We start from the raw sequence: 23,114 nt of genomic DNA on the forward strand, positions 1-23,114 counted from the left end.
GCGAGCTAGGTGTTACTTTCGCTGCAGTCAGCATTCCCCATTTAACTCGGGAGATGGCGCTGGCTTTATATGGAAGGGGTAACTTTCTTGGGGCGTATCGGTTTCACAGTCAGGACTTTAAATTTGACCACAGACCCTAAAGAGTGACTTAAGGAGCAGCTGGTGGCGGTTCAGTCCCTGTGCCAAGCTATTAATCTGTCAGCGGATCACTTTCAATTTGGTTCATTATGCGGCCAATAGAAATAGCTGTCTCTTGTTATCGCCCGCTGTCTCTCCCCTGGTGGCGGCCATGCACAGCTGTTGTAATTTGTTCTGCGGCCGCGGACTTCCTGCCCATCCTCCAAAGAAAGTCCTAACTGTGCTTGATTTATTCATCACCATTACTGTTTTGCCTGGGATAACCAACATTTTCTGCCAACTGTGTTACCTCTGCGTACTGCGGATGTAGGTCAGCTTTTATTATTATTTTATATATTTTTTTTATTTATTTACTTACAGCAAAATTATATACGTTTATTTCTCACAGCTTCATTCAGGGATGGTCAGTATCTGCTTAAATTGCCCTTACCTCAAAGTGTCATTTCCAATGCTGGCACACAATTCCAGGCAAGTCGCATTCTCCTGCTGTCTGGGTGAAGTACTTGGGCAATGCTGTTCACACCTGGTTTAAAGCAGAGAATGCAAAATTAAACGAAAGCAACAATTTTCAAGATAGGACTACAGAACTCAACAAAAATGTGTAAATATTTAGAATATAGTGCAGTCCTGGGTATAAAGGTTTCAATACTCTTCATTCAATGCTTATGTTGAGCCTTGTACTGTCCGTTCTAATATCATTCAGTGTTCTTCTCACAGTTATTTGAAATGCATTTTAATGTGAATGGTTGAATATTAAAATAATGTAAATTGTTGCCCTCCAGATCAATGCATATGCATAGACAATTATGATGTGTGTGCATGTGTGAATATGAGACCGTATGTATGTGTGCAAGTGTTAGTGCTCCTAGACGATGTGACAGGAGTTGTGTACTGACATGCCCATGCATGGGTTTGAGACAGGATAAGACCTTACAGTCCTACATGTATGGGGTGATTTTATGTGTGATTGCTCCCTCTTAGTAAGTTTGGTGCCGCGGACGATGATCGGCTGTTGGTAAAGGAAATGTCAAATGCTCTGCTTCCCCCATTTCTACTACCCCTCCCCCTCCCCCCAGACTACAAAGAGGCCTTCGGGCTCTTTGACAGGGTCGGTGACAGCAAGATTTCGTACGACCAGGTGGCAGACATCATGCGCGCTCTGGGCCAGAACCCCACCAACAAAGCCGTCAAGACGATCCTGGGCAACCCCTCTGCTGAGGGTAAGTGTTTCACTGTTCTCATCATGCTGGTGAAGGGATATGTTGGGAGGGGGGCATGAGGTTCAGTTTCCAGGGGACTGAGGGGAAACCAGAGTTACACAGAGAGAGAGGGCCTGCCTGAGGACAGGTCCGCCCCCGAGTGCCACTCAGCATTTTAAAATCACAGAGAAGACTGATTTTAAATAAAAGCTAGTGTTATGTTGACATGTTGACATTTTGTGCTCTATTGCTGTACATTTCTCGGTAGCTCTTAACAGATCTATCAAATGTTAATTAAATTTGTTTCTTTTGCCATCTATGATTGAGTCATATAAATGGATTGCATGTAAAAACGTAGTGTATGTAATTGTCTCTGGAAAAGAGCTACTTGGATCAGCTACTCGGACCAGAATAGAACAGAATAGCTTATTGTAATTTATAGATCACAAATCCCTCTCTTCTTTCCACTTGCAGAGATGGCCAACAAGAGAATAGACTTCGAGACCTTCCTCCCCATGCTGCAGACAGTGGTGAACGACCCCCAGAAGGGATCTTTTGAAGACTACGTTGAGGGTCTGCGTGTCTTCGACAAGGAGGGCAACGGCACAGTGATGGGCGCTGAGCTGCGCATTGTCCTGCAAACACTGGGTAAGGGGCAGGGAAAAGGCAGCGCCTGGGGCGTGCCCAACCCCCTCCCTGTATTTCATTTCTTTTCATTTGCAACGCTCATACTGTGGGACTTGAGTGGCCTTTGGGCTAACAATTTACAAAAAAAACAGACATATTCTTCGGAGTAGTCAAAAAGATTTCCAGGCGTTGTCCAAGCAAAAAGTTGCACTCCTTATAAGTGGATCAAGGTTCATACTTTACCATAGACCATGCAAAATGGGAGGGGGCAGAATTTGAGTTAATCTGTTTTAGCCTTTAATTTATAAGACTACACCACTATACAAACTCGGTCATGATTAGTCTTACTAAAACAGCTTGAATGCACTTTTTACATGTCAACCTACTTCCCATTATTTCCTGAAGAAAATGTTAGCGCTAAAAACTATGAAAACGCCTGTGGCATGCACTGAGAAGAAGGTGATAGTGTTGAAATATTACTGTAAGCCATTGTCTGTGCTTAATTAGTGGCAGATGATGTAGGCCACTGGGGAGAGGCACTGTGATAGCTGACTGGCAAAAAGGCTCTATTGACCTCTGGCAGAGGGATGTCTGAATTGCAGGGGAGAGAACAGCCCAATAAACTGGTGCCTACTGACACACCCTCTTTCTGTATACTTTCAGGAGAGAAGATGAAGGAGGAGGAGGTTGATGCGCTCATGGCGGGGCAAGAGGACGAGAACGGCTGTGTCAACTATGAGGGTCAGTCTCCACTCCACTGTTGGGCTGAACATTCAGTGTGTTGTCAGACAATATCAAATTACAGGCTGATAGGTTTTGTATCAAGAACATTTCTGCGACTCAAAATCTTGTAGTGTCCTATCACTGTCGCGGCAATATTATGGAAACTTGACATCGGTACCGTATGGTGTTAAGTAAACCGGTGTGATGTTAGCAGGGGGGTTAGCAGGGTAGCATATTCCACATAAGAGTATGGCATTTGACTGATATCCCCAATGAAGAGCTCTGACCAGTGTTGTTTTTTTCTGATTCAAATATAAATCCTCACTCACTCTCCTCCCTCTCTCACCCACTCCAGCCTTTGTCAAACACATCCTGTCTGTGTAAGAGGCCATTCCTGAAGAGGTGTGGAAGCTGAAGTGTATCTGCAGACCCCATGGTGTCCGGACATCCATTTACTGTTTCTAAGACCAGCGAAGGAAACAAGGACGTGGGATGTTGTTTCTATACCGTTCTTTTTTTTTCTCCTTTTTGCGCGACTCCTTCTCCTCCCCCACCCCGAAAAGCTGCCTTTCCACAGCTCACCCTTCACCTGCCTCCACCCACCCAGCCCTGCTCTAAGAGGGCGGGGTAGAGTGCCTCGTCACAGGGTGTGGGAGTAAAGGGAAGGAGGGGTAAGTGATCACTCACCAAGTGGGGGTCACCTCCTCGTCCCCGTCCCCCACCCTGATCAACCCAACCAGCCATCCATGCTCAAGGCACTCGTCAAAGACTGTGGACCTGCTTGTGCGCCCACCCGCCCCTATCCTTCTCAGCCTCCGAGTCTTAATTTATTTTCGCTGTCATTTCGCAAAATAAACTTTTTCGAAAAGTACCCCTGCCTCTGTTTTTTTCTTCTTTTATTTTCCTTTCTTGGGTGATTTGTACATCAGTAAATAAAAAGCTGGGATGGAAAGTGTGGCAAAACAAATTACAAGTTAACCCTTTAAAGATGTAACATCACAAATATGAGATTAGAATGTTCTTAATAGCTGTTGTAACAACCACTAGTGGCAATTGAAAGCAATGGAGTTCTAGAAAACTGACTTAGAATTAAAAAAATAAATAAAAATTCCAAAAAAACCATACCCTGCAAACAGTTAAAGAGCCACTCAGTAATTTTGGTTGCTAATAAAATGCTAATAACTTAAAATGAGCAAAAAGACAAAAATATGACACTGTAGTATAGAATTACTCTCCTAATAAAAATAATGATGCAGATCCTAATGAAAAACATTTAGAAAGAAGAAATATATTTTTTAAATGAGTGCTTTACCCGCACATCTCCCATCTTCCACATTTCATTCCTCATCTGATATCTGAGCGTTTTGTAGTCTTTGCATAGTTGATCACCATGGAAACAAACTTGCCACTCACCCGACAGGTAAGATATCAAAAGAAATAGTTAGCTAATGTTTTTCCAAATAAACCATGCCTAACTACATCAGATTTAATTGACATTGCCACAGTAGCTTTGTGCAAACTGTGACGGTAACAAAGGCTCAGAAGGCTAAGCAAAGTCATTGCCAAAGTTATCAAGATGCCAGTGCAAGACAAAAACTAGGAGTACCATAATCCATCAAGGTACTTAGTTGCCACCTGCGTAATTAGCAACCAAAATTACTGAGTGGCCCTTTAAGCTTATATTTTGTTGTCTGTTACATTCAGCAATATATTTAGCAATATACTCCCTGAAAATGTGTTGTCATTGTTGTAATTTGTTTAACACAGTGATTTTACAACAGCATATGTAATTTATTTAACATAATGTCATCGAAGCTGCTCCTCATTGTTAAAGAGGAGCTGCGCATCATGTCTATGGTACCAAAATGGTTCATAGTAACAAAGCAAATCCAATAAGACTGGACACTCTTGGTATGAGGGATTGAGGTGGACTGCATTATAGTATGTAAAATCACTCTGCATGTGTCGAATAATGAAAAAATCCCACTTAAAAAAACAAGAATCCATCTTTATTTCAGTACACGTTTAGATATATTTTCAGAATATGACTATGTATATATATATTCCTTACATTGAAGACAGGACAATATAATGATCTGTAATGCTGAAATCATATCCATCATAGCAGGGGTACATAAACAGGGAATGTTTTTGAATATTTTGCTTTGACCTCTGGGTGAGACTGGATTTCATGACAATTGGCATTTCACAAAAAAAAAGCTGTCCATCAACATGTAATGAAAAATAAGTCATGTCAATGAGTAAGCAATAAAATCCATAATTTCACACAGATTAAAGATATTTTATGAATGACCCCTGCAGCTCAAACAATTGGACACCCGTTGAACTCTAAATCAGAGGTATCCAGTCTTACAGTATCTGAGAAGGCCTGGAATGGGTGCATGTTTTTTTAGGCCAGCACGATGACACCTGATTCAACTAATCATGGTCTTTCATCAAGTGAAATGTAGAATCAGGTGTTTTAGAACTGAGCAGAAACAAAGATTTGCACCCATATCATATTTTTGGATAAGATTGAACACTCCTGGGGTAAGAAATTCATTACACATAGCAGCATCTTAAAACAATATTTCTCAATCTCTTGCAGCTGACTCAGTCACATAGGGTTGAGGTAAATGACATTAATTTGATTAATGATTAACCCCCGTTACATTACAATTCCTGTTTTAAAAGAAACATTACACCCTGTACATAAAATGCAATGAGCACAGATTTCCATTTCTACTCCTATTTTTTATTGACCAGAAATTGTTTCACAAAGCCAGGAGACCATATGACCAAAAGGAGGGAATGATACAATACACCATAAAACCCAGGTAAGCTGTTAATGGTGATACATAACATTACAGTGCACTGTAGCATCACACTGAAGCTTAACTGCACACCCACACATAGCTTTAAGCCGAGACAGTGCTGCTGATCAGACAGAACGTTAGGACTTAGCAGAAGCGGAACACAGAGAACATCAGAACTAGACGCGACCTGCGGACGAGCATTAGAGCCGAAGGCACAGAACATGGAGAGCAACACCACAAAAGACATAAGAACACAGAGAACATTAACGCTTTGAAGCTTTGAAGACACACACCCTGGTTTTCAGCTGCGTGTCTCGCAGGAGGTGACGGTGACAGTGGTATGAGCAGAAAACACATCACAGTGCACTGGTGACGTGTGACTTAAGGCACCTGATCTACTCACGGGATCCTGCGCTAACGCTGTCCAGCTAAATCCTACGGGACCTAGCACAGCTACTGCATGGATCCAAACCTGGAGTTACACCGCTACATCGTATCTTCTGAAACACCATGTTCAGCCTTTCTGAGGCGAAAACATCACAACACACATGCCGCTGTTACAGGCACGTTTGAGTTTAATTAGCTGTGAGACCAGGTTTAGAGTTAATTTGATTCAAAGTCCCCTGTTTTTCAGGATAACAGACAGGATGATGTGTTTAGACAACTATAGGTGTGTCTTTCTGATTCTCCACATCTTGACATATGCAAGCCAGACAGTCAGCCTTGGGCTGTCATGTCTTTACTCATCTCACATTAACACTGCCCTGACTCCTAAATCTCAACCCTAAATCCTGGCTCCTAAATGTCCAATCTTAAGTGTCACAATAAGGTTTGTTCCATGTCTACAGATCTTACATTAACACTTACATGAACACAATGCACATGACAGAGAATGGCCGGCCTTCTACTGGAGAAAACCAAATGGGTCAGTGCCCTCAGGACCACATGGAAAACACTCAACAACACACGTGAGACTCAACGTTCGGACTGGTTTTATTACTGGTTACGCAAATACTCATCTTTTCCTCTGCATATAATCAGCAGCCACAAGCGACTCGATAAACTCACCAGGTGCTGTATATGCATCTTCTCTTTCAGAGAAGCTGCCATCACCTGTGATATCATAATTCCTGCCTGTCCCATTCTCACCTGCACAAGGTGCGTTTATAAATTTACAGTATACCAGGTCTATACATAGGCTATAATGTCTCTACAAACTGGCACAATCGCACAAACAATAAGCACAGGTATACTCAAATCTGGCCCTTGGAGCAAAGTACTGCTGCTGATCTGCATTCCTGTTTTAAACCTGATGCACCAGGTGAGAATCATCTCCGTCACAGTAATGGACTATGGATTATCAGACAGTACTGCTGACCTTGACTGGCAGATTTGAGAATCCCTGCAATAGTACTTTCCTGTTTGAAAATAACAACTCTATTTCTGATATATATTTATTTATATTTCTACTTTAACTTTTAATATTATCTTACTGAGGTATTAAACATAAAAATAACATCTGATTTAAAGACCATTTTTTCTAACCTAAGCATAGTTTTTCTTTTCTTCCTGAAGCTTCACAATGAACATTTAGGCATATATGGCAACTATGCATTACTCTCCAACTACATTGGCATAAGAAAGAATTTTAAACACCGTTTAGATTTCTACTGATCAAATCATAACTGGCCATTAAAAAAATTCAGAAGTGCTTGTCAGCAGCAAGCTCAATAGGCAGTAGCTTATGAATGGCATTTTAACCTATTGACCGTCTATGTCACATTTGACCGTGTATGTCGCATTTAACCATACTTAAACACATCATTGTTCCTCCTATTAAGTAAAGAGATGGACATTTTCACCTTTTGCTTTTCTTCTTGTGGAAAAAGTATACACTGAAGGCAAGTGAAATGACTGCTGTGTCCTGAAAGATTTTTGTGCTGTTTGGCAAGAATGAGGGTGAGCCTAGGAATGTTGTACCTCCTGTGCAGAAACATGGTGAGTGGGGTGGGGGAAGGGGTAAGGGCTTCTTAGTCAAATAAATAATAAATGACTCATTTGGAGTTCATTCAATCAAGGTAGAGCTGGGGAGAGAGGATGGGGGGAGCTCAGAAACACAACCACATCCTGCTTTACATTCACAGAGAAGAGCAGAGGGGTGAGGGGTGGCAAGGAGTGGTTTTCATACATACAGTAAGACTGACAGAGCGGGGGGTTGGAGGGGTCTCTCAGACGTGCGACTCATCCAGGTCCAGGTCCACAGGAGAGAGTGTGAGGGGAGAGAGGAGGGGGGACAGCAGAGGGGAAAGAAGGGGGTTTTCTGTGCCGTTCTCCTCGCTGATGTGCAGCACCGTGTCGGTGTGCTGCAGCAGAACCGACGTCTCCTCGTCCTCCGGGCTCTCCTGCAGGTGGGCGGGGCCGAGCTGGGGGTGGGCGGGGCTGGGCTGAGCAGGGGTCCCCAGGATGGGGAGAGGGGGAGGGAGTGGGGAGGAGGTGGAGCGAGGGAGAGGAGAGGAGGAGTGCGAGGAGGGAGGCGGAGGGGTAGGGGTGGAAGGGAGGGAAGGGGACAAGCTGCTTTGGATTCCCCTTGGGTCTCTCCTCTCTGAGACTGTAGACAGCTGGAACACAGACACAGATGTGTGGGTCAGCTGTGCGTCTCTTGGCAGTGGACTGTGTAATAAACTGACGTCAGTCTTTTTCAAACTGCATGCCTCGGGCATTAATGCAGAACCCCCTCTGCCCCCCAGCACTAGCATATTTTTTTGTGAATTGAGCCCCTGTTCAGCAAATTTGGCTGAATGTGAAATGTGAGCTACACCTGCAATTTCAGTAGTATAACTTACTGCGGCACATTTCACAATTATGACAACAAGCTAATATGTGCGAGATGAGGTGTGGTTTGTTAGGGCTGGAGTAAAAACCTGCAGGGCGGTAGATCTCTAGGAACAGGGTTGGGCAGCCCTGCCCTATGCAGCTTTTTGGTGACTGTGTATGACATCATCAGCAATATGCCCACCTGAGCTCGGGCGGGGCTGTGCAGGTCTGCAGCCGCCACCTTCGGGGCGACAGCAGCGGGAGACGCTGGGGATGCGGGGCTCAACCTCTTGCTCTCAGCTGGGCAGTCTTTGCTGGTCGCCAAGGGAGACGCGGTAGACGCTTCTGGCTGGGTCTCAGTGAACGTGACTGACCTCTTCTGCTCCGTTTGGGCTGAGGAGAGACAAGGCGGTCAGGTTTGGGAATGTCTCCCCCTTGTGGCTGCTATGGCACACATCACTGCCACTGGAGTAGAGAGCAGGAGGAGGGCGGGGTTATGCAAGACAGACATGCAGAGCGCCGTGTCAGCTGAGGTTCGGAATAGGCTGTTACGTTGCAATAGGAAAGGTAATCATCTCACCTTCACAGTCCATTAAAGTTTCTTTATAGAAATGAGACATAAACAGAACAGAATGACAGAGTCAGTTACTGGGGTCTGGGGTGATCATGGTATAGTCAGACTTAATAATAAGACATAAAACAGACATCTACATATATCACTGGAACCTACACACAGTCAACGTTGTTTCTGAATGATGAACAGAACAGAAATGAACATGAACAGAAAGTCATATCAACACATGAACTGGGGCCCAGCCTGCACTGCAATTTATGTAGTTCTGACAAAACTTAAAAAGAGAAACAAATGGTAAATAAATTTGGAATACACATTCAAAACAAAGATACTCTTAATATTTTGGATTATTTCAAGTCTTATATATAAATATATTATCTTTTATATTATATTTATTATATATATATATTATATTTTTACACTGGCCAACTGAAATGACCAAGAATAAATCTTTTCTATAGGCATTGCTAAACAATGCTTGATAATTGTTGTTTTATAGCAAATCTAAAGATAAACTAAAGTTTGAACAGAAACCTCTGAGCTGATACGAAGTTCAGGGTATCTCTCTCTTTCTCTCTCTCTCTTTCACTCACTTACTCTCTCTCTCTCGTACACTCATAGAAACATGCGCACACACACACACACACGCACACATGCACACACACACACACGCACACACACACACACACACACACGCTGTGTTACCCAGGGGTTTGTGTTTGGGTTGGATGCTCCGGCGTGTGGTGGAAAGGCGAGCACCCGAGCGACTGCGCGACTCATGCTGGGTCTTTGGTATGGACAGCAGGGGGCGCCGTAACTGGAACACAAATACCATAAATAACCTATATATGCCTCTAATCTGCAGAGGCAGGCTGTTCCACAAATTAAATTAAACACACAAGTTTCGATGGGACTTCCTCTCCCATTCGTCTCACCTCTCTCACCTGTCTTAGACCTCTCTTTCGCCCCAGAGGTGGCTGCATCAGCAGGTTTTGCTGGCCCGGCTCACTCTGCACACTGGCCACCCTGTGGACCCGACCCAGACACAAACAGAGACAAGCGACAGGTACCAGTCAGGATCGCACATAAACACGCACACGCGTACAGCCAGACGCGCGCACCCACATACACACACATGAACACTACTGGCTATGAGTCCTGAACACCATCCTGATTAAATCTCCTGCAAGGTCTCCTCACTGTCCACTGCAGGAGAGTTAAGAAGAAGTGGGTCCACTGCTCATCTCTGCTCTACCGATCTCACACCAACCCCCACCCCCCAAAGACGGAAGAGCCGGAGACAGTCCCACCGCGCTTCTCACTGACACACCAACTACAGAAAGACATGGAGTCCAGACACAGTCATAATCTTCCATGTCAGACATCAAAAGGAAAAGGGGACTGTTGGAGCTGGAGAGGCAATATGGGACAACACGTCCACTGCTCTGGGAAGTCCCAGCAGTCCATCCGTCACTGAGAGCATCAGCATTGGGAATTTATATTCTCAATACTGAGGATTCTTCCCCCTCCCTTGTATCCACTTTATTTTCTCTTTATTTCCTATTTGTGATGATGACATAGCCGAGGCCCGGAACCAAGCCTGTGGCTATAGGGCCCAGTTTGCACTCATGATGAGTGCCTTTACCAGCTGGGCCACTCGAGAGCCCCACCCCCCTCCCCCTTTCTAAGGGTCTAACCAAAAATGTTTTTTTCTGAAATATTTTATTGCCTTTTCCGAATCTCAGAGATGAATCTCAGTGAGGGCTTTACCACACCAGTGCCCCTTTTGCCCCACAGATTGGCACCCCGGCTGGGGCACTCCAATTTGAGCAGCGGAAGCTGGAGCATGTATGGACACTTTGGCACCATGGAAAGAGGGGTGTGTGAGAAGGAGTGGGCATGAGGCTGACCGTGATGACACAAGAACCACACAGTGAGAGGCGGGGCGGTGGGGCGGGGAGACCGAGCCTGAGTCCTCTCTGGACCTGCCCCCACCCACCGCGGTTAAAGAAGCCTGGTGGATGGTTTGAGATGGTGTCAGTTTGAAGCTGGAGGAACAGAGACATAACACTGGACCCACACATAGGACAAGGAGGAGAGAAACCACAGCCAGCGGCTTGATTGGATGTGATGAGCAACGAGGAAGAGGAGGAGGAGGAGGCCACCCCGACCAAGCCCCAGCACGCACGCACACATGTACACACACGGAAACACATACACACACACATACACGCAGGGCTGTGACACTGTACCTAGACAGGTTACCCTCTTCCAGCATTCCTTGGGACTCATCTAGCACATTGGGTTCACTGCAGAAGGGGGTAGGGAGAAGGGTTTAGGGAGAGAGCAGAAGCAGACTGCAGTCGCTGATGTCCCCCTCCCCATCTCCTGCTGCATGTGGAGATCTGGAGGGCGTGGTGCTCTGTTCCAACCCACCCAGCCACAAAAACCAGAGTGAATTTCACACCTTGCTGAAGGTCTGTTCTTCCAGCTGGAGATTCGACTGATGGGTTCTCTGTTTATGAACCTTCCCTTTTGGTGTCCTCAGCACAAGACAACATGAGAAGCCTCTCAACAGGGCTTAAGCCTAATTTATACTTCATCACACGACACTGTCAACAAGTGTAGCTTGACAAAAATTACATTTTAAACTGAAAATAGTGTTGCATGACACTTTTTCTCAACGTGTTTTGTTATGTTGCAGACACCGTCATACTTTGTCGCATACTTTGTGTGATTGGACAGTACGCAAATGCAAACAAATGTTCAGGAGTTCAGTGTCTTTTCCCCATAGAAAACAGAATCCTTCCCGCAGGCCTTCACCAAAACAGAAATGCCCTATGTTGTGCGACTCCTTCACTTTGTCAAAAGAGTTGTGGGACAAAGTATAAATTAGGCATTACTAGCAAATCAGCATCCTGTGCTTTTTGGAGAGTACCATTCCTACGCTGGGCCAGGGTTGGCTCAGAATCAACAGGATTTTGGCCCATTCCAAGTTCTCAGGCACTAGATCACCCTTCAGGACTGGTGCTGAGAAGTTCCAGATCTTACTGATGGGAGTCCATTACAGGGAGATATAGAACACCTGTTTGATGGGCTGCTCACTGATGTACACAGTGAGAGACATTACTCCATTGTAAGTCAGCAGGCGAAGTGCATAGCAGTGAAAGGCAAGCTTGCCTGGAGTAATATCTTTGTACACCACATTGAGCTGTAACTGCCCTCTGAGCTGAAACCATGTTTGGCATCACTTTGATTAATCTGGTCTTCAATCGTATTAATTGTTGGAAAAACAAAATCATTACAAGAGACATTCATACTTCAAAGTTCAAGGAGGGTCAGATGAATTCTTCTGTTAGTGTGGGGGTGTGAAGTAAAAGGTAGCAGGGCTAAAGGGTAGTAGTCCAGACAGTAGTCCTTGGTTGGACTAGTGGGTGATGCACAGTGAAGAGTAATGCACAGCAGTGTTCAGTTGATGTAGAAGGTGGTGTTTAGTGGTGATGATTGGTATGGAGGGTGATGTACAGTAAAAAGTGGTACATAGTAGTGACTGGGTGGTGTTAGTGTTCAGTCATGATTGATTGGTGCAGAGTGTGGTGTTCAGAAGTGGCTGGTTGGTGTAGAGGATCGTGTTTAGTGGTGGCTGGTTGGTACAGTGTGTGGTGTTCCATAATGGCTGATTGGTGTGGTACCTTGCTTTAAGTAGTAGCTGATTGGTATAGAGTGTGGTGTTCAGCAGTGGCTGGTTGGTATGGTACATGGTGTTCAGTTATAGCTGGTAGGTGTGGTATGCAGTGTTTAGTAAAGTATAGTGTACTGTACCTGTGGCTGGGCAGCATGGTGCTCATGGTGGGCTCTGGTTGGGTGATGGAAACTCCAGTGGTATGGCTGGAGAATCGGCGCTGGGTGATGATGCTGGGCAGGAAGGTCTCCTGCTCACTCACCACACTGGGGATGCTCACCGAGTCGTCTGGGAAACCAGAAATGAAGGGAATGAAGGGGAGGGGAGTCACATGACAGACATGCAGGGACAGCCAATCGAAACAGGCAAAACACAGGAGGAGGAAGAAAATAACAGCAGATAAAAGGCACAAGGACAGGCAGACACATACAGTCACATTCACACAGAGGCACAAAGCCAGATAAATACATAGCAATCACAGACATGCAAAGCAGAAGAAAACGCAATGGATGAAGAGGAAAACAGAAAGAAAAGCGAAACAAAAAACAGACATATGTTCATTTGATCCATAGCTCTCAAATGATATTTACACCATGACAGATTTAGATACATATTTTAAATTTCATAATGACAGTTGAGTCTGCTTTGATATTGCAAGGACTAGAGAATACATCTGGGAAAAGTTAAATGCAATGCTCTCACAAAACAATCAGTGTCACAGTGCTGGGGCTAAGATACAGTCCCTCACAAAATACCTAATGCCCGTAATAATATTAAATTCATAACACAATTCAAGTTTGAAAAATTTAACTAAAGTCCATAGAACATATTAATAACATTACAGACATAAACAAGCAGTGCAATTATTAAGATTCAAAATCATTCAAAATCACACTCCCACTCCAGGTCATAACACTAGTACAACACGGTGTCACAATGCATTATCAGACGCATGACACAAGTGAGTGAATGGGAGTAGAAAAGGGGGGTCTGACTCTCTTCCTCGTCCTCGTCGGTGCGGCTGAGGGTGTCCTGGGACGGCTGTCTTGACGGTTGGCTGTCTTGCTCCCACACGGTTCCAGTGCCGGTGTTAGACCGGGACATGGTCGCCAGGCTGAGACGGTAGGCTGATGTGGAGGTGCCCACTGTGCTTATGGAGGTCTTCCCCTGGTAGGCTGGAGAAACACAGGGAGAGGTGCCAGGTTGGGAGACTTTGTTAGTGACCTTGTTCTGCATGTAAGTGACGGTGCTAATTTTATGAATGACCCTGGTACGTTATGCTAGTAATGCTGCTAATCTTATGAAGGACTCTGGTCTAACATGTTAGCAATGGTGCTAATCTTATGAATGACCCCTGTCTGATATGTTAGCGATGGTGCTAATCTTATGAATGACCCAAGTCTAATACATTAGCAATGGTGCTAATCTTATGAAAGACCTTGGTCTGTTATGTTAGCGATATTGCTAATCTTATGATCTCATGTCTCTTCTAGGTTTGTGGTTTCACTAGCGTTATGAAGCCGTGTTTATGTCAGTCTGACCGGCGCCACTGTGCACGGCCTCCTTCAGGATCTTGAGCTCGTTGTTGAACTCGGCGAAGAGCGAGCTCTTGCAGAGCGGGCGGGGGATAAAGCGGCGCTCCAGCTGGTCGGCGATGTGGTGTCGAGCTGTGATCTCCTCCTGAGACTCCGCTGGCTGGGTCAGGAGCTGGGACATGAATAGACCAATAAGGGATGTTCTTCTGATCATCTTTTGTCCAATGAAAATAGTTATAATGTGGCTGAATTTTTCACATTGGCAGAGCCAAAAAGGTTTCTTTTGTGCCAGCAAAACTACTTGAATCGGACTGAATACAGAGATGAGAGAATGAAATAAATAGAGAGATTGGCCTAGTTGGATTGTGATGCTGTTGTACACTTTAGTAACATTAAAGAATGTATTTCCTGTCAGTAATTGAACTAAAATGTGAATTTAAGAGATAGGTACATAATTGGAGGAATAAAAAAGTTCTGACCTTGCATTGGATGAAGGGGCGCAGCAGTACGAAGATGGGGATACGGGTTCGAACAATGAAGTCGATGAAGTCCCAGAAGGCCAGACCGCCCACCTTGCGCAGAGCCATCTCCTTCACCTGCAGGCTGAGCCGGTACCACTGGTTACCCAACTGCCGCTCAAAACACACCAGCACCACCTTCAGAGCTGCAGAGAGAAAAGGAAGGAGAGAGACAGAGAGAGAGAAAGAGAAGGGAAATAGATTTTACAGTACTTTCAGGCAAGTAGCAGATTCTCTTACCTGGGAATCAAACCTACAACCTTACTTGCAAGCTCAATTCCCTACTCTAAAAATCAGCTGCAAAAAATGCAAGGCCATACCCATGACTACCGCCATAAGCCAATGCCTTTGCACCACATGACCACACCCAAGCTCCCACCCCCATGCTCTGGTCCCGCCCCCTAGGATGCAGTACCCAGGTAGGCGGCCTGGCTGGTGGACTCAGCCAGCCCCTCCCTCCGCAGGTCTTTTCCGGTGTCCCCAGGGGTGGAGCAATGGGCGGGGGAGCTCTCCAGCATGAAGTTCTTGCTGCGGGAGGTGCTGATGATGCGGGGGGGCAGCAGAATGTTCAGCACCGTCTGCAGGAGGAGGAATACTTCCGGCTGCTCCAGGTGAGGGCTGTCTGTGAAGGTTATGGGGTAATTCAGAGAAATGACTCAGCCATGAGCTCACACGTTTAACACACTAGCAGACTAAACTCTAGGCAACGACAAGCCATCATGGCCCTTGACTGCTGAACATGCCCCTGGCTCTCATTCAGCCCCTTACTAGTCCTCTACAACATTACTATTGCTTATCATGTGTGGCGAGAAAGAAATAATACTACACAGAAATTCATCCTCTCTACAAGGGTGGCAGACCTTTGCTCCCTGACCCCACAGTCAGAACAAATGGGATCAACAGGTTCAGCAACATCCCCTCTCTCCGCTCCTGATTGGTGAAGGGCGAGATCACATGACTGAGGGGGAAATCATCTTTCAAAGCCTGTCAACATAAATGGAAAGAGAAGGAAGTGTAGAAACTACAAAGCTGTGCATATATGTAATGATGCACTTAATCAGCAGCTTATCTCACACATTTTATCACATGCAGAAATTTAGAGCTAATCCTGAAGCAAAGAGCTTGTCGGATATATCAGGCAAATTGAAATAAGTTTGTTGCAAAGCTGTTCTGGGTATGTCCAACCAAACAACTTCCCTGGGTTTCACCATGCCATAGAGGCAGCATAGCCAGCTTCATGCTTTCTGAGGGCTAAACAAACAGGCCCTTTCCAGCCCACACACAGTATTACTTCAGGTTTTTTTTCCTTTGGTTGAACTAAAAGTCCCATCACTTATACCCCACCCCCAGCTGGAGAAGGTGCGGTCAGAGAGACTCACCTGTATCTGCAGGGCCACCAGACGCACCACAGCAGTACTGAAGGGGAGTGGGGGAGACAGGTAAGGGCTCAGGTGGAGTAGGGGTAGCCCATCAGCCACACTGGAGGGTCCCACTACACCCATCACCTGTAACACACACACAAGCACACACATATGCACACACACTGTAGACAGGGTACACTGTGCGATAGGTATAGTAGACCCCGAGATGCTGTGTTTTAATGTCATCAGCTCACCAGGTTGACACAGACGTTGATTAAAGAGCGAAGGTGCGGCAGGAAGGAGATGATTGGCTGACGCTGCAGAGTCAAACAGATCCCTTCAATCAGGCTGCTGGCAGCCTCCCATTCTACCTGTCTCCTGAAGAGGGAATGCATACACTGTTAACACACAAAAACACACACAGAAACACACACACACTCATCATCAACACACACACACACACAAACACCATCAACACAGAAATACACACACACTGTCTACACACACAAACACCATCAACACACAAACACACACCGTCTACACACCTACACACAAACATCAACACACAAACACACACCGTCTAAATACCGACCATGAACATACAAACTCACACTCGCACCGTGAATACACACACACACGTACTTAGCCAATAAACACACAAAATCCACATTACAGCACACTCCAAAAACACACTCACAGAATAATCAGAATACCACATACACAGGAACACCAAAAAGAGACACTTTGGAATGGCACTCTCTCACACACAGAGTGTACGGACAGTGTACGGGCGTGGCGCATCGTGAGGACGGACCTGGTGCACAGGGCCTGCGGTCGAGCGCACCTGAGCGTGGGCATTTTGTGGATCTTGTTAAACATGCGGTCCAGCCTCTTGAGGATGAGGATGAGGGCGGGGCGCACGGCCTCGGTGGCCCAATCGGTAATGGGCAGCATCTCGGTGATGTAACGCTTCAGGCCCCGGCTCTCCATGGTCAGCGTGTCATACGGGGCCAGCTTCAGCAGGGAGTGGGCTATCTCTGCCAACCTGGAGGGCAAGACACCCGTACACATACGCACACACACACACACACACACACACACATCATATTAAGACTATAACATTACATTAATCCGGTTCCAGTGGCACAGGGTAAGTCTGTGCCACTGGCGTTCCTTCACCACTCAGATACTTCTGCTGTTTGAACTGCCTGAGGGGATTATTACAGCGGTAATGTGTGGTTCAGGTTTGTGTGGTTCAGGTTTTGAACCTGAACCTTCCCTCATCAAAGAAATATGATAACTAGGCCCCCAACCAGTAAAAAGAATCTGCCACAGATTCCAGCAGGTAGCAAATAATGGTAATCCATAAAATAGCATGTATATTTGTCCATACACTTTTGCATTTTATACAATTTATGCATTACAGTTTTTCTTGTAACTGCAAACTGTCCTGCTAATTACCCAGACCACTACACCAATGGTGTTGGACAGTATTTCAGGGTCATTGACCCTTGTAGGTCAGTTTCTCACTGGCCAGTGTTAGTCAATATCTCAGGGTCCATACCCAGTGCTTGTATTGACCAGTGACTGGAGTTGGTCAGTATCTCAGAGTCAGTAGCCATTCCCCCCTGACCTCATATGGGACTTGATGTCCAGCAGCTCCAGGGCAGTCACACGGGGCTCCCCGGCCACGTTCTGCAGGATCTTGAGGCGCGGACCGCAGTGCTTGTAGAACTCGGTGCAGACGTTGAGCAGGGACTCCCGCGGGCGGCGGAACTCCTCGCGGGCGTAGCGCTCGTCCAGCTCCTCCCGCGGCATACCCTGGCCCTCCTCCAGCAGGTGCAGGTTGTCTCTGATGCAGGGACATCATCAGAACATGAACCATCCGCGGCCACAGAACAAAGCGCTAAATGGTTCTTGCCATGTTTTTACATCACGATGCATTGATGTAATCAAATAAGTGACAGAGAGATAATCACATCTGCTGACAAAGTGATGTCATCACATCAGCAGTGCAAGGATCAGCACTGGCATTGACAACATAAAATCATTGGCTGCTGAATTTGATAGTTAAATGAACTGCCCTGTTCTCTCACTGAGACTTGAACTGGTCGCACTCCTCTGTTCACAGAGCCTGCACATGTGTCAATCACTGGGACACAGACTCAGACTCAGAGTCAGACTTAAGTGCTGTGAGAACCTGATTGAAAAGTGATGCTACACAACATACAGACTGATTAAAGTGATTTATTGAGGCTCCACTGAGACGCTCCTCACCTGGTGTTAGCGCCCCCTGACATGGCATGGTTGGCAGTGGTTGCGCCTTTGTGTCCCTGGTCACACCGGCTCATCTGAGGGGCAGTCATTGGCCTGCAGGGCAGAGGGACACAGTGATGGCACACAAAGCCAAGACACCAGTGTGGGAGAACCCAATTACATCTGGTTAGCATTAGCATATGCTTGCGTGTGTGTGTGTGTGTGTGTGCTGACCGTGTCAGTGCCTCCACGCTGTACAGAAGGGCCTGCAGGGAGGTGGCAAGGGCAGCAATGGCAGCAATCTCATCCCGGGCAGCTGAGGCAGACTCCAGGGCCAGCGTGTTATTCTTCATCTTCTGCAGGAAGCATGGCACCAAAGCCTCCAGCACCATCAGCATCTGCAAACTGCCACCACCAGGGCGAGACGAATCTCAGAACAATTAGTGTTTGCAGGAATGCTATACTCCAGAAGCAATACATAGGCATGCAAGGCAAGGATAGGAAGCCTTTAACAAATCACTCAGGAAGCAGAGTAACAAGAGGGTAATAGTATTAATTTCATCTCCACAATGAAATAGCACAGCAGCATTTAGTAGTGCTAGATCTATCAGAAGAGTGCAGTTAATTTGGCAGATTGCCTAGCACTGTGGTAGTGCAGAGATGCATGGGAAAGGCAAAGATGGCAGCAACTTTACCAGCTTCTATTTCCATTTCATTTTCCTATCATACTTACTGCATAGTTGCATCATGACTCACCTCCTGAAGGATTCTGGGGCATAGGCCACCACTGTCACACACAGCTTGATGGACTCACTGATAGAGAAGGCCAGGTCCTCATTACCATAGCAGAAGTCTGTGTGAAATACAAAGAATAACACTTCAGTATGACCTGCAATTTTATGAAGGTTCTCCTGGTCTGTGTAATGTAGTTAGTGAGTCATATGATGCGGAAGCGGTAAAAGATCTGTGCAATAAAATTGCAGGGTCACTAAGGTCTGTTAGTTACTGTGTGTCAGTATATTCTGCCCAGTTAGACGGTGGTTCAGTAAGATCTGCGCATGGTTTAGCATGTGCGAACAGTGAGATCAGGTCTCTGCTCTCACCCAGGGAGCGTAGCGGCTTCTCTGCTTTCACCAGCTCCAGGGCGTCCAGCGTGTCAGGGGTCTCGTTCTCCAGCGACACCAGCAGGTCAAACAGGCACTGTGCTGACACGCCTTTCGACAGCCCTGTACTGGTGCTGGTCTGATAGAAACAAGTACATGCCAAACACAGGGACGGTAAATAACACATCCTCACACACACATACTATACACATTACGCCTTCTCACACACACTTATGTACACAATACACACAGTACATACATATACCACAATACAATTACTAATGTGTGTAGTGGAGTCTCACAGTGAACTCGAGCAGTGGGGCCACGCTGGCGAACAGCTGCAGGACGAAGGGTTTGCGGTGCAGGATGTAGAACTGTCGGCAGCAGAACTCAATGCCCTGCCTCAGCAGCGGGTTGCTCTCGTAGTCTGCATAGACCTGCAGCACACAGAACAGCATCAGTCAGGCTGGGCACAATAGGACTGCACATACTCCTAGACAAATACCCACACTCCACAAGGGGGCAGCCATTCGAAACTGCTATCTCAGCACATCAGATACTGACAGATGTTTTGACTTTACTCCAAAAAAGTCTTCCAATGCAGATGGGTCCCTGAACCTTCAGTGGTTTTGGAAGGATAGGGACAGAACTGTTGCAGGCCAAGGTTGATCAAAAAATGGGCCAAATGTACAGACCATACAGACAAGAAGCAAGAAATCTGCATGTTATTAAACACGTATTACCACCTGTTTACTGCTATGAGATGGTAGGCATGACCCAGGGTGCATGGGAAGCTCTCCACACAGCATGGACTACCCACCTGGAGCATGGTGGGTAGGATCCATTGGTATCCACTGAGGGAGAACAGGTGGTTGAAATGCACAGCAGTGTTGATTGCTGTGGCGGTGTACTGCCTGAGGAGGGCGCTGTCCTCAGGGTGCAACAGCAGAGCGCCATTGAAGACGTTGAGGAAGAGCATGATCTCGTCACCCCAAGGGTACTCACTGGGCATGCCCAGAAACATCTCCTCCAGTAGCTTGATCCACAGGACCTTGTGTAGTGTATCCAGGCCAAAGAGCTCCTTTCCTGGACACACACACACACACACAGAATTTTAACTGCACACATGAATTTTAACTGCATGAATTTCACACAGAATGGTTGCCATGAAAATGCCTTTTAAACACAAGTGTTGAATGATGTCATGACCAGAGGCACTGAGGAGGTGAGGCTGCCACGACAACCATACCTTGGGGCTCACTGAAGAGGGAGAACTCAGCATCGATGGCGGTGCGAGGGAAGGAGGGCAGGCGCAGCAGGTCCTCCTGAAGCAGGGAGACGTGGGATTGGCGGTGGAGGGCTGGCATACGCTGGGTGAGGGAGATGAGGAAGAGCACACGCCCCACTTCCTCTAGCTTTCTGGAGAACACCTGGAGGGCGGGGCTTATATCAGTGTGTGCTATAATGTGAATGACTGGAACAAGTCTTAAGTAACATGTACATGACTACTTTGGCATACCACTATAGAAATATGCACACAAAAATATAGACCTGGCCCGGCAGAAAGAGTAGGGTCATTAACCCCAATGGCCATCTCAGTTTAGTTCTCTACACCTGGCTATCTAATTATCTAACGCCATAGCTCAGAGGTAAGACCGGTTTCTGCAGTCGGAGGTTGCCGTTCAAACCCGCTGGGCTTGAAGTGTCCTTGGCGACCTAACCAATGCTCTGGCGATGGAGCTCATTAGCTGATAATATATAATGATCCATTCCTTTCCATAGCATCTGCAGACTGGGAATGAAACCCTTTATAGTCCCTACCCATCTTGCTTCCTCCTGTAACTTTCTCAGCTAATAATCATGCTTAAATAAAGGAAACTATATTATCTTCTTGTCACCTGCTTCTGGATCAGTTCCTGGCCCTTCTCCGGTAGCATGTGGACCAGGTTTAGCTGGGGAGACACTGACCTGCGGAAGGGGTAGATGTCCCGCACATATGTCTGCAAACAGAGCACACGACATAATTTATTACTACTAGGGTAATGCACAGTATAACCATGAAAATGTGTACTTAAATAAGCTAGATACACAATGAGCTACAATCTGGTACAATTTGATTAAGCTAAATATACAACTGCTATATTTGCAACCATTTCCCTGAAAATTATGCTACTTTGCACAACCTAAATCACAATTAACAAACTGCCAGAGAGTATTATTATCTTAATTAATGTGATACAAATTAGCATAAATTTGGAAGACAAGCTGGGCAAAATAACACAACAGCATCTGGTATGTTATCTATGCAGCTAACAGTTATTGTTCACAAGGCATGCAACATTTAATTGAGATTTATGAAATTTAAATATTAAATTGAAATAAATAAAAACATTTAAACTGTCCCATAACAATGAAAAGTAGCTATAGGCAAACTTGGGTAAAATGAACCTTATTTATATTACTTTATCATGAATCCCAGTGGTTTTTTTTGTTTGTTTGTTTGTTTTTTGTATATTGTCCCTCCCATATGTAGGAAATAGATGCTAAATAAATGCATGTTGTGATACTGAAGGGAATGGTGGTACCTTTGAGTAATGGATGAGGTTCCATCGCTTGTCCATGAGGAAGTAATGTGCTGAACGTGCTTCAGGAATATTGAAGAATTCAAGACACTCCTATGACAACAACATTCTTGTGTCAGAGACGTGAATCTTATAATCAAGTGTGGTTTTTTTTAAAATGATCATCTAACTTCTATTAATGGTGATGGTGACAGGGTCAATCTCCTTGGGGAGGCTGTAACATTACTGGTTGCAGTTACTGTTGCAGTCCATCGGGGGCAGTGCTCAAAGCAGGTTTACCTTGAGCAGTGCCTCAAACTGGGTGTCCTCATGCACTGGGAGCTGGGTGGGAATGTCACACTCATTCTGCCCATGGACCACCAGGGTCTTGGTTCCTGTTTGGATGGAAAGTGGGGCAACGTCACCAATAGAAACAAACTCAGTGCAAGTCTCCTGTGCTCCTTCCATCCACTGAGCTTCATCGGTGGCAAACACATTACCGATGAACTTGTGGTCTTGTCAGCATATCTGTGGTTCCACTTCAGGTCTACTGAAAACGCATCATGTTTATAGTAGCCAGAAGTTCAGCTCCATTGTTCCATCAGTCCTCTTTGGCTACATTCACACTGTCAGTTTTTGGGAGTGACAACCGTATTTCATTTTGAGAGTGAATATTGTAGTGTATTGTACACATTACAGCAGAGTGAAGTGAATTGAGCTCACTGTGTACGGTCACTCTCCCAATCAGATCTCACAACGACCGTAAATATCATCTGTAGCCATAACAAGTTTTACTACAGTGCAATATGTCAACTGCCACGGCATGTTTAGAAAGTGTACTTAATTCATTTGAAAATTCCAAAAAATGGAGGTGTCCAAGCATGCATGATGACCTCACATTATGTTACCTCACACCAGAGGGAAAACAGCATAGATAAACCACGGCAGAACCGAAGCCCTCCCTGAGTGCTCTCCCTCACACCTGTGCTGACGCCGTCGTACCTGGCATGGACGCGGTGACCAGCAGTTTGACCTCGCACTGCTCTTTCTTCATGGTCTGCTTCAGGTCCTTGAAGAAGAGCCCCTCCACGTAGCCCACCACCTCCCACAGGAAGGTCAGCGTGGCCGAGATGGCGTCCATGCCCCACTCGCAGGGCGTCCGCACAAAGTACATGATCAGCCCCACCTGAGGCGCACAGACAAGGAG

General features: G+C 45.9%; 2 protein-coding genes across 21 annotated transcripts in view; one reads left to right on the forward strand and one right to left on the reverse strand.

Moving 5' to 3' along the window:
- Positions 1-3,558, forward strand: part of LOC135240620 (myosin light chain 1, skeletal muscle isoform-like) — a 465,194-nt gene extending 461,636 nt beyond the window's left edge. For all 6 annotated transcript variants that reach the window (XM_064310342.1, XM_064310343.1, XM_064310345.1 and 3 more), the window contains 4 exons: positions 1,215-1,358; positions 1,812-1,985; positions 2,628-2,705; positions 3,043-3,558. In XM_064310342.1, coding sequence (XP_064166412.1) covers positions 1,215-1,358; positions 1,812-1,985; positions 2,628-2,705; positions 3,043-3,071 — 425 coding nt within the window. In that variant the 3' untranslated portion in view covers positions 3,072-3,558. The remainder of the gene's footprint in view (positions 1-1,214; positions 1,359-1,811; positions 1,986-2,627; positions 2,706-3,042) is intronic.
- Positions 3,559-4,674: 1,116 nt separating this feature from the next.
- LOC135240617 (protein unc-80 homolog) overlaps positions 4,675-23,114 on the reverse strand; it is a 53,363-nt gene continuing 34,923 nt past the window's right edge. For 3 of the 15 annotated variants that reach the window (XM_064310309.1, XM_064310301.1, XM_064310302.1), the window contains 27 exons: positions 22,910-23,093; positions 22,208-22,302; positions 21,932-22,021; positions 21,245-21,346; positions 20,596-20,776; positions 20,167-20,432; positions 19,649-19,783; positions 19,347-19,485; positions 19,000-19,096; positions 18,478-18,648; positions 18,265-18,357; positions 17,621-17,839; positions 16,802-17,032; positions 16,242-16,365; positions 16,006-16,131; positions 15,487-15,610; positions 15,042-15,248; positions 14,588-14,772; positions 14,115-14,280; positions 13,569-13,748; positions 12,714-12,861; positions 11,144-11,200; positions 9,827-9,917; positions 9,597-9,708; positions 8,898-8,918; positions 8,520-8,710; positions 4,675-8,121 (listed from right to left, as the gene is read on the reverse strand). In XM_064310309.1, coding sequence (XP_064166379.1) covers positions 7,732-8,121; positions 8,520-8,710; positions 8,898-8,918; positions 9,597-9,708; positions 9,827-9,917; positions 11,144-11,200; positions 12,714-12,861; positions 13,569-13,748; positions 14,115-14,280; positions 14,588-14,772; positions 15,042-15,248; positions 15,487-15,610; positions 16,006-16,131; positions 16,242-16,365; positions 16,802-17,032; positions 17,621-17,839; positions 18,265-18,357; positions 18,478-18,648; positions 19,000-19,096; positions 19,347-19,485; positions 19,649-19,783; positions 20,167-20,432; positions 20,596-20,776; positions 21,245-21,346; positions 21,932-22,021; positions 22,208-22,302; positions 22,910-23,093 — 4,125 coding nt within the window. In that variant the 3' untranslated portion in view covers positions 4,675-7,731. The remainder of the gene's footprint in view (positions 8,122-8,519; positions 8,711-8,897; positions 8,919-9,596; positions 9,709-9,826; positions 9,918-11,143; positions 11,201-12,713; positions 12,862-13,568; positions 13,749-14,114; positions 14,281-14,587; positions 14,773-15,041; positions 15,249-15,486; positions 15,611-16,005; positions 16,132-16,241; positions 16,366-16,801; positions 17,033-17,620; positions 17,840-18,264; positions 18,358-18,477; positions 18,649-18,999; positions 19,097-19,346; positions 19,486-19,648; positions 19,784-20,166; positions 20,433-20,595; positions 20,777-21,244; positions 21,347-21,931; positions 22,022-22,207; positions 22,303-22,909; positions 23,094-23,114) is intronic. The other 12 variants (XM_064310304.1, XM_064310303.1, XM_064310315.1 and 9 more) reach the window with 9 other exon arrangements.

Source organism: Anguilla rostrata, chromosome 15 (genome assembly GCF_018555375.3).
Source record: "Anguilla rostrata isolate EN2019 chromosome 15, ASM1855537v3, whole genome shotgun sequence".
In the NCBI taxonomy this organism is placed as follows: domain Eukaryota; kingdom Metazoa; phylum Chordata; class Actinopteri; order Anguilliformes; family Anguillidae; genus Anguilla; species Anguilla rostrata.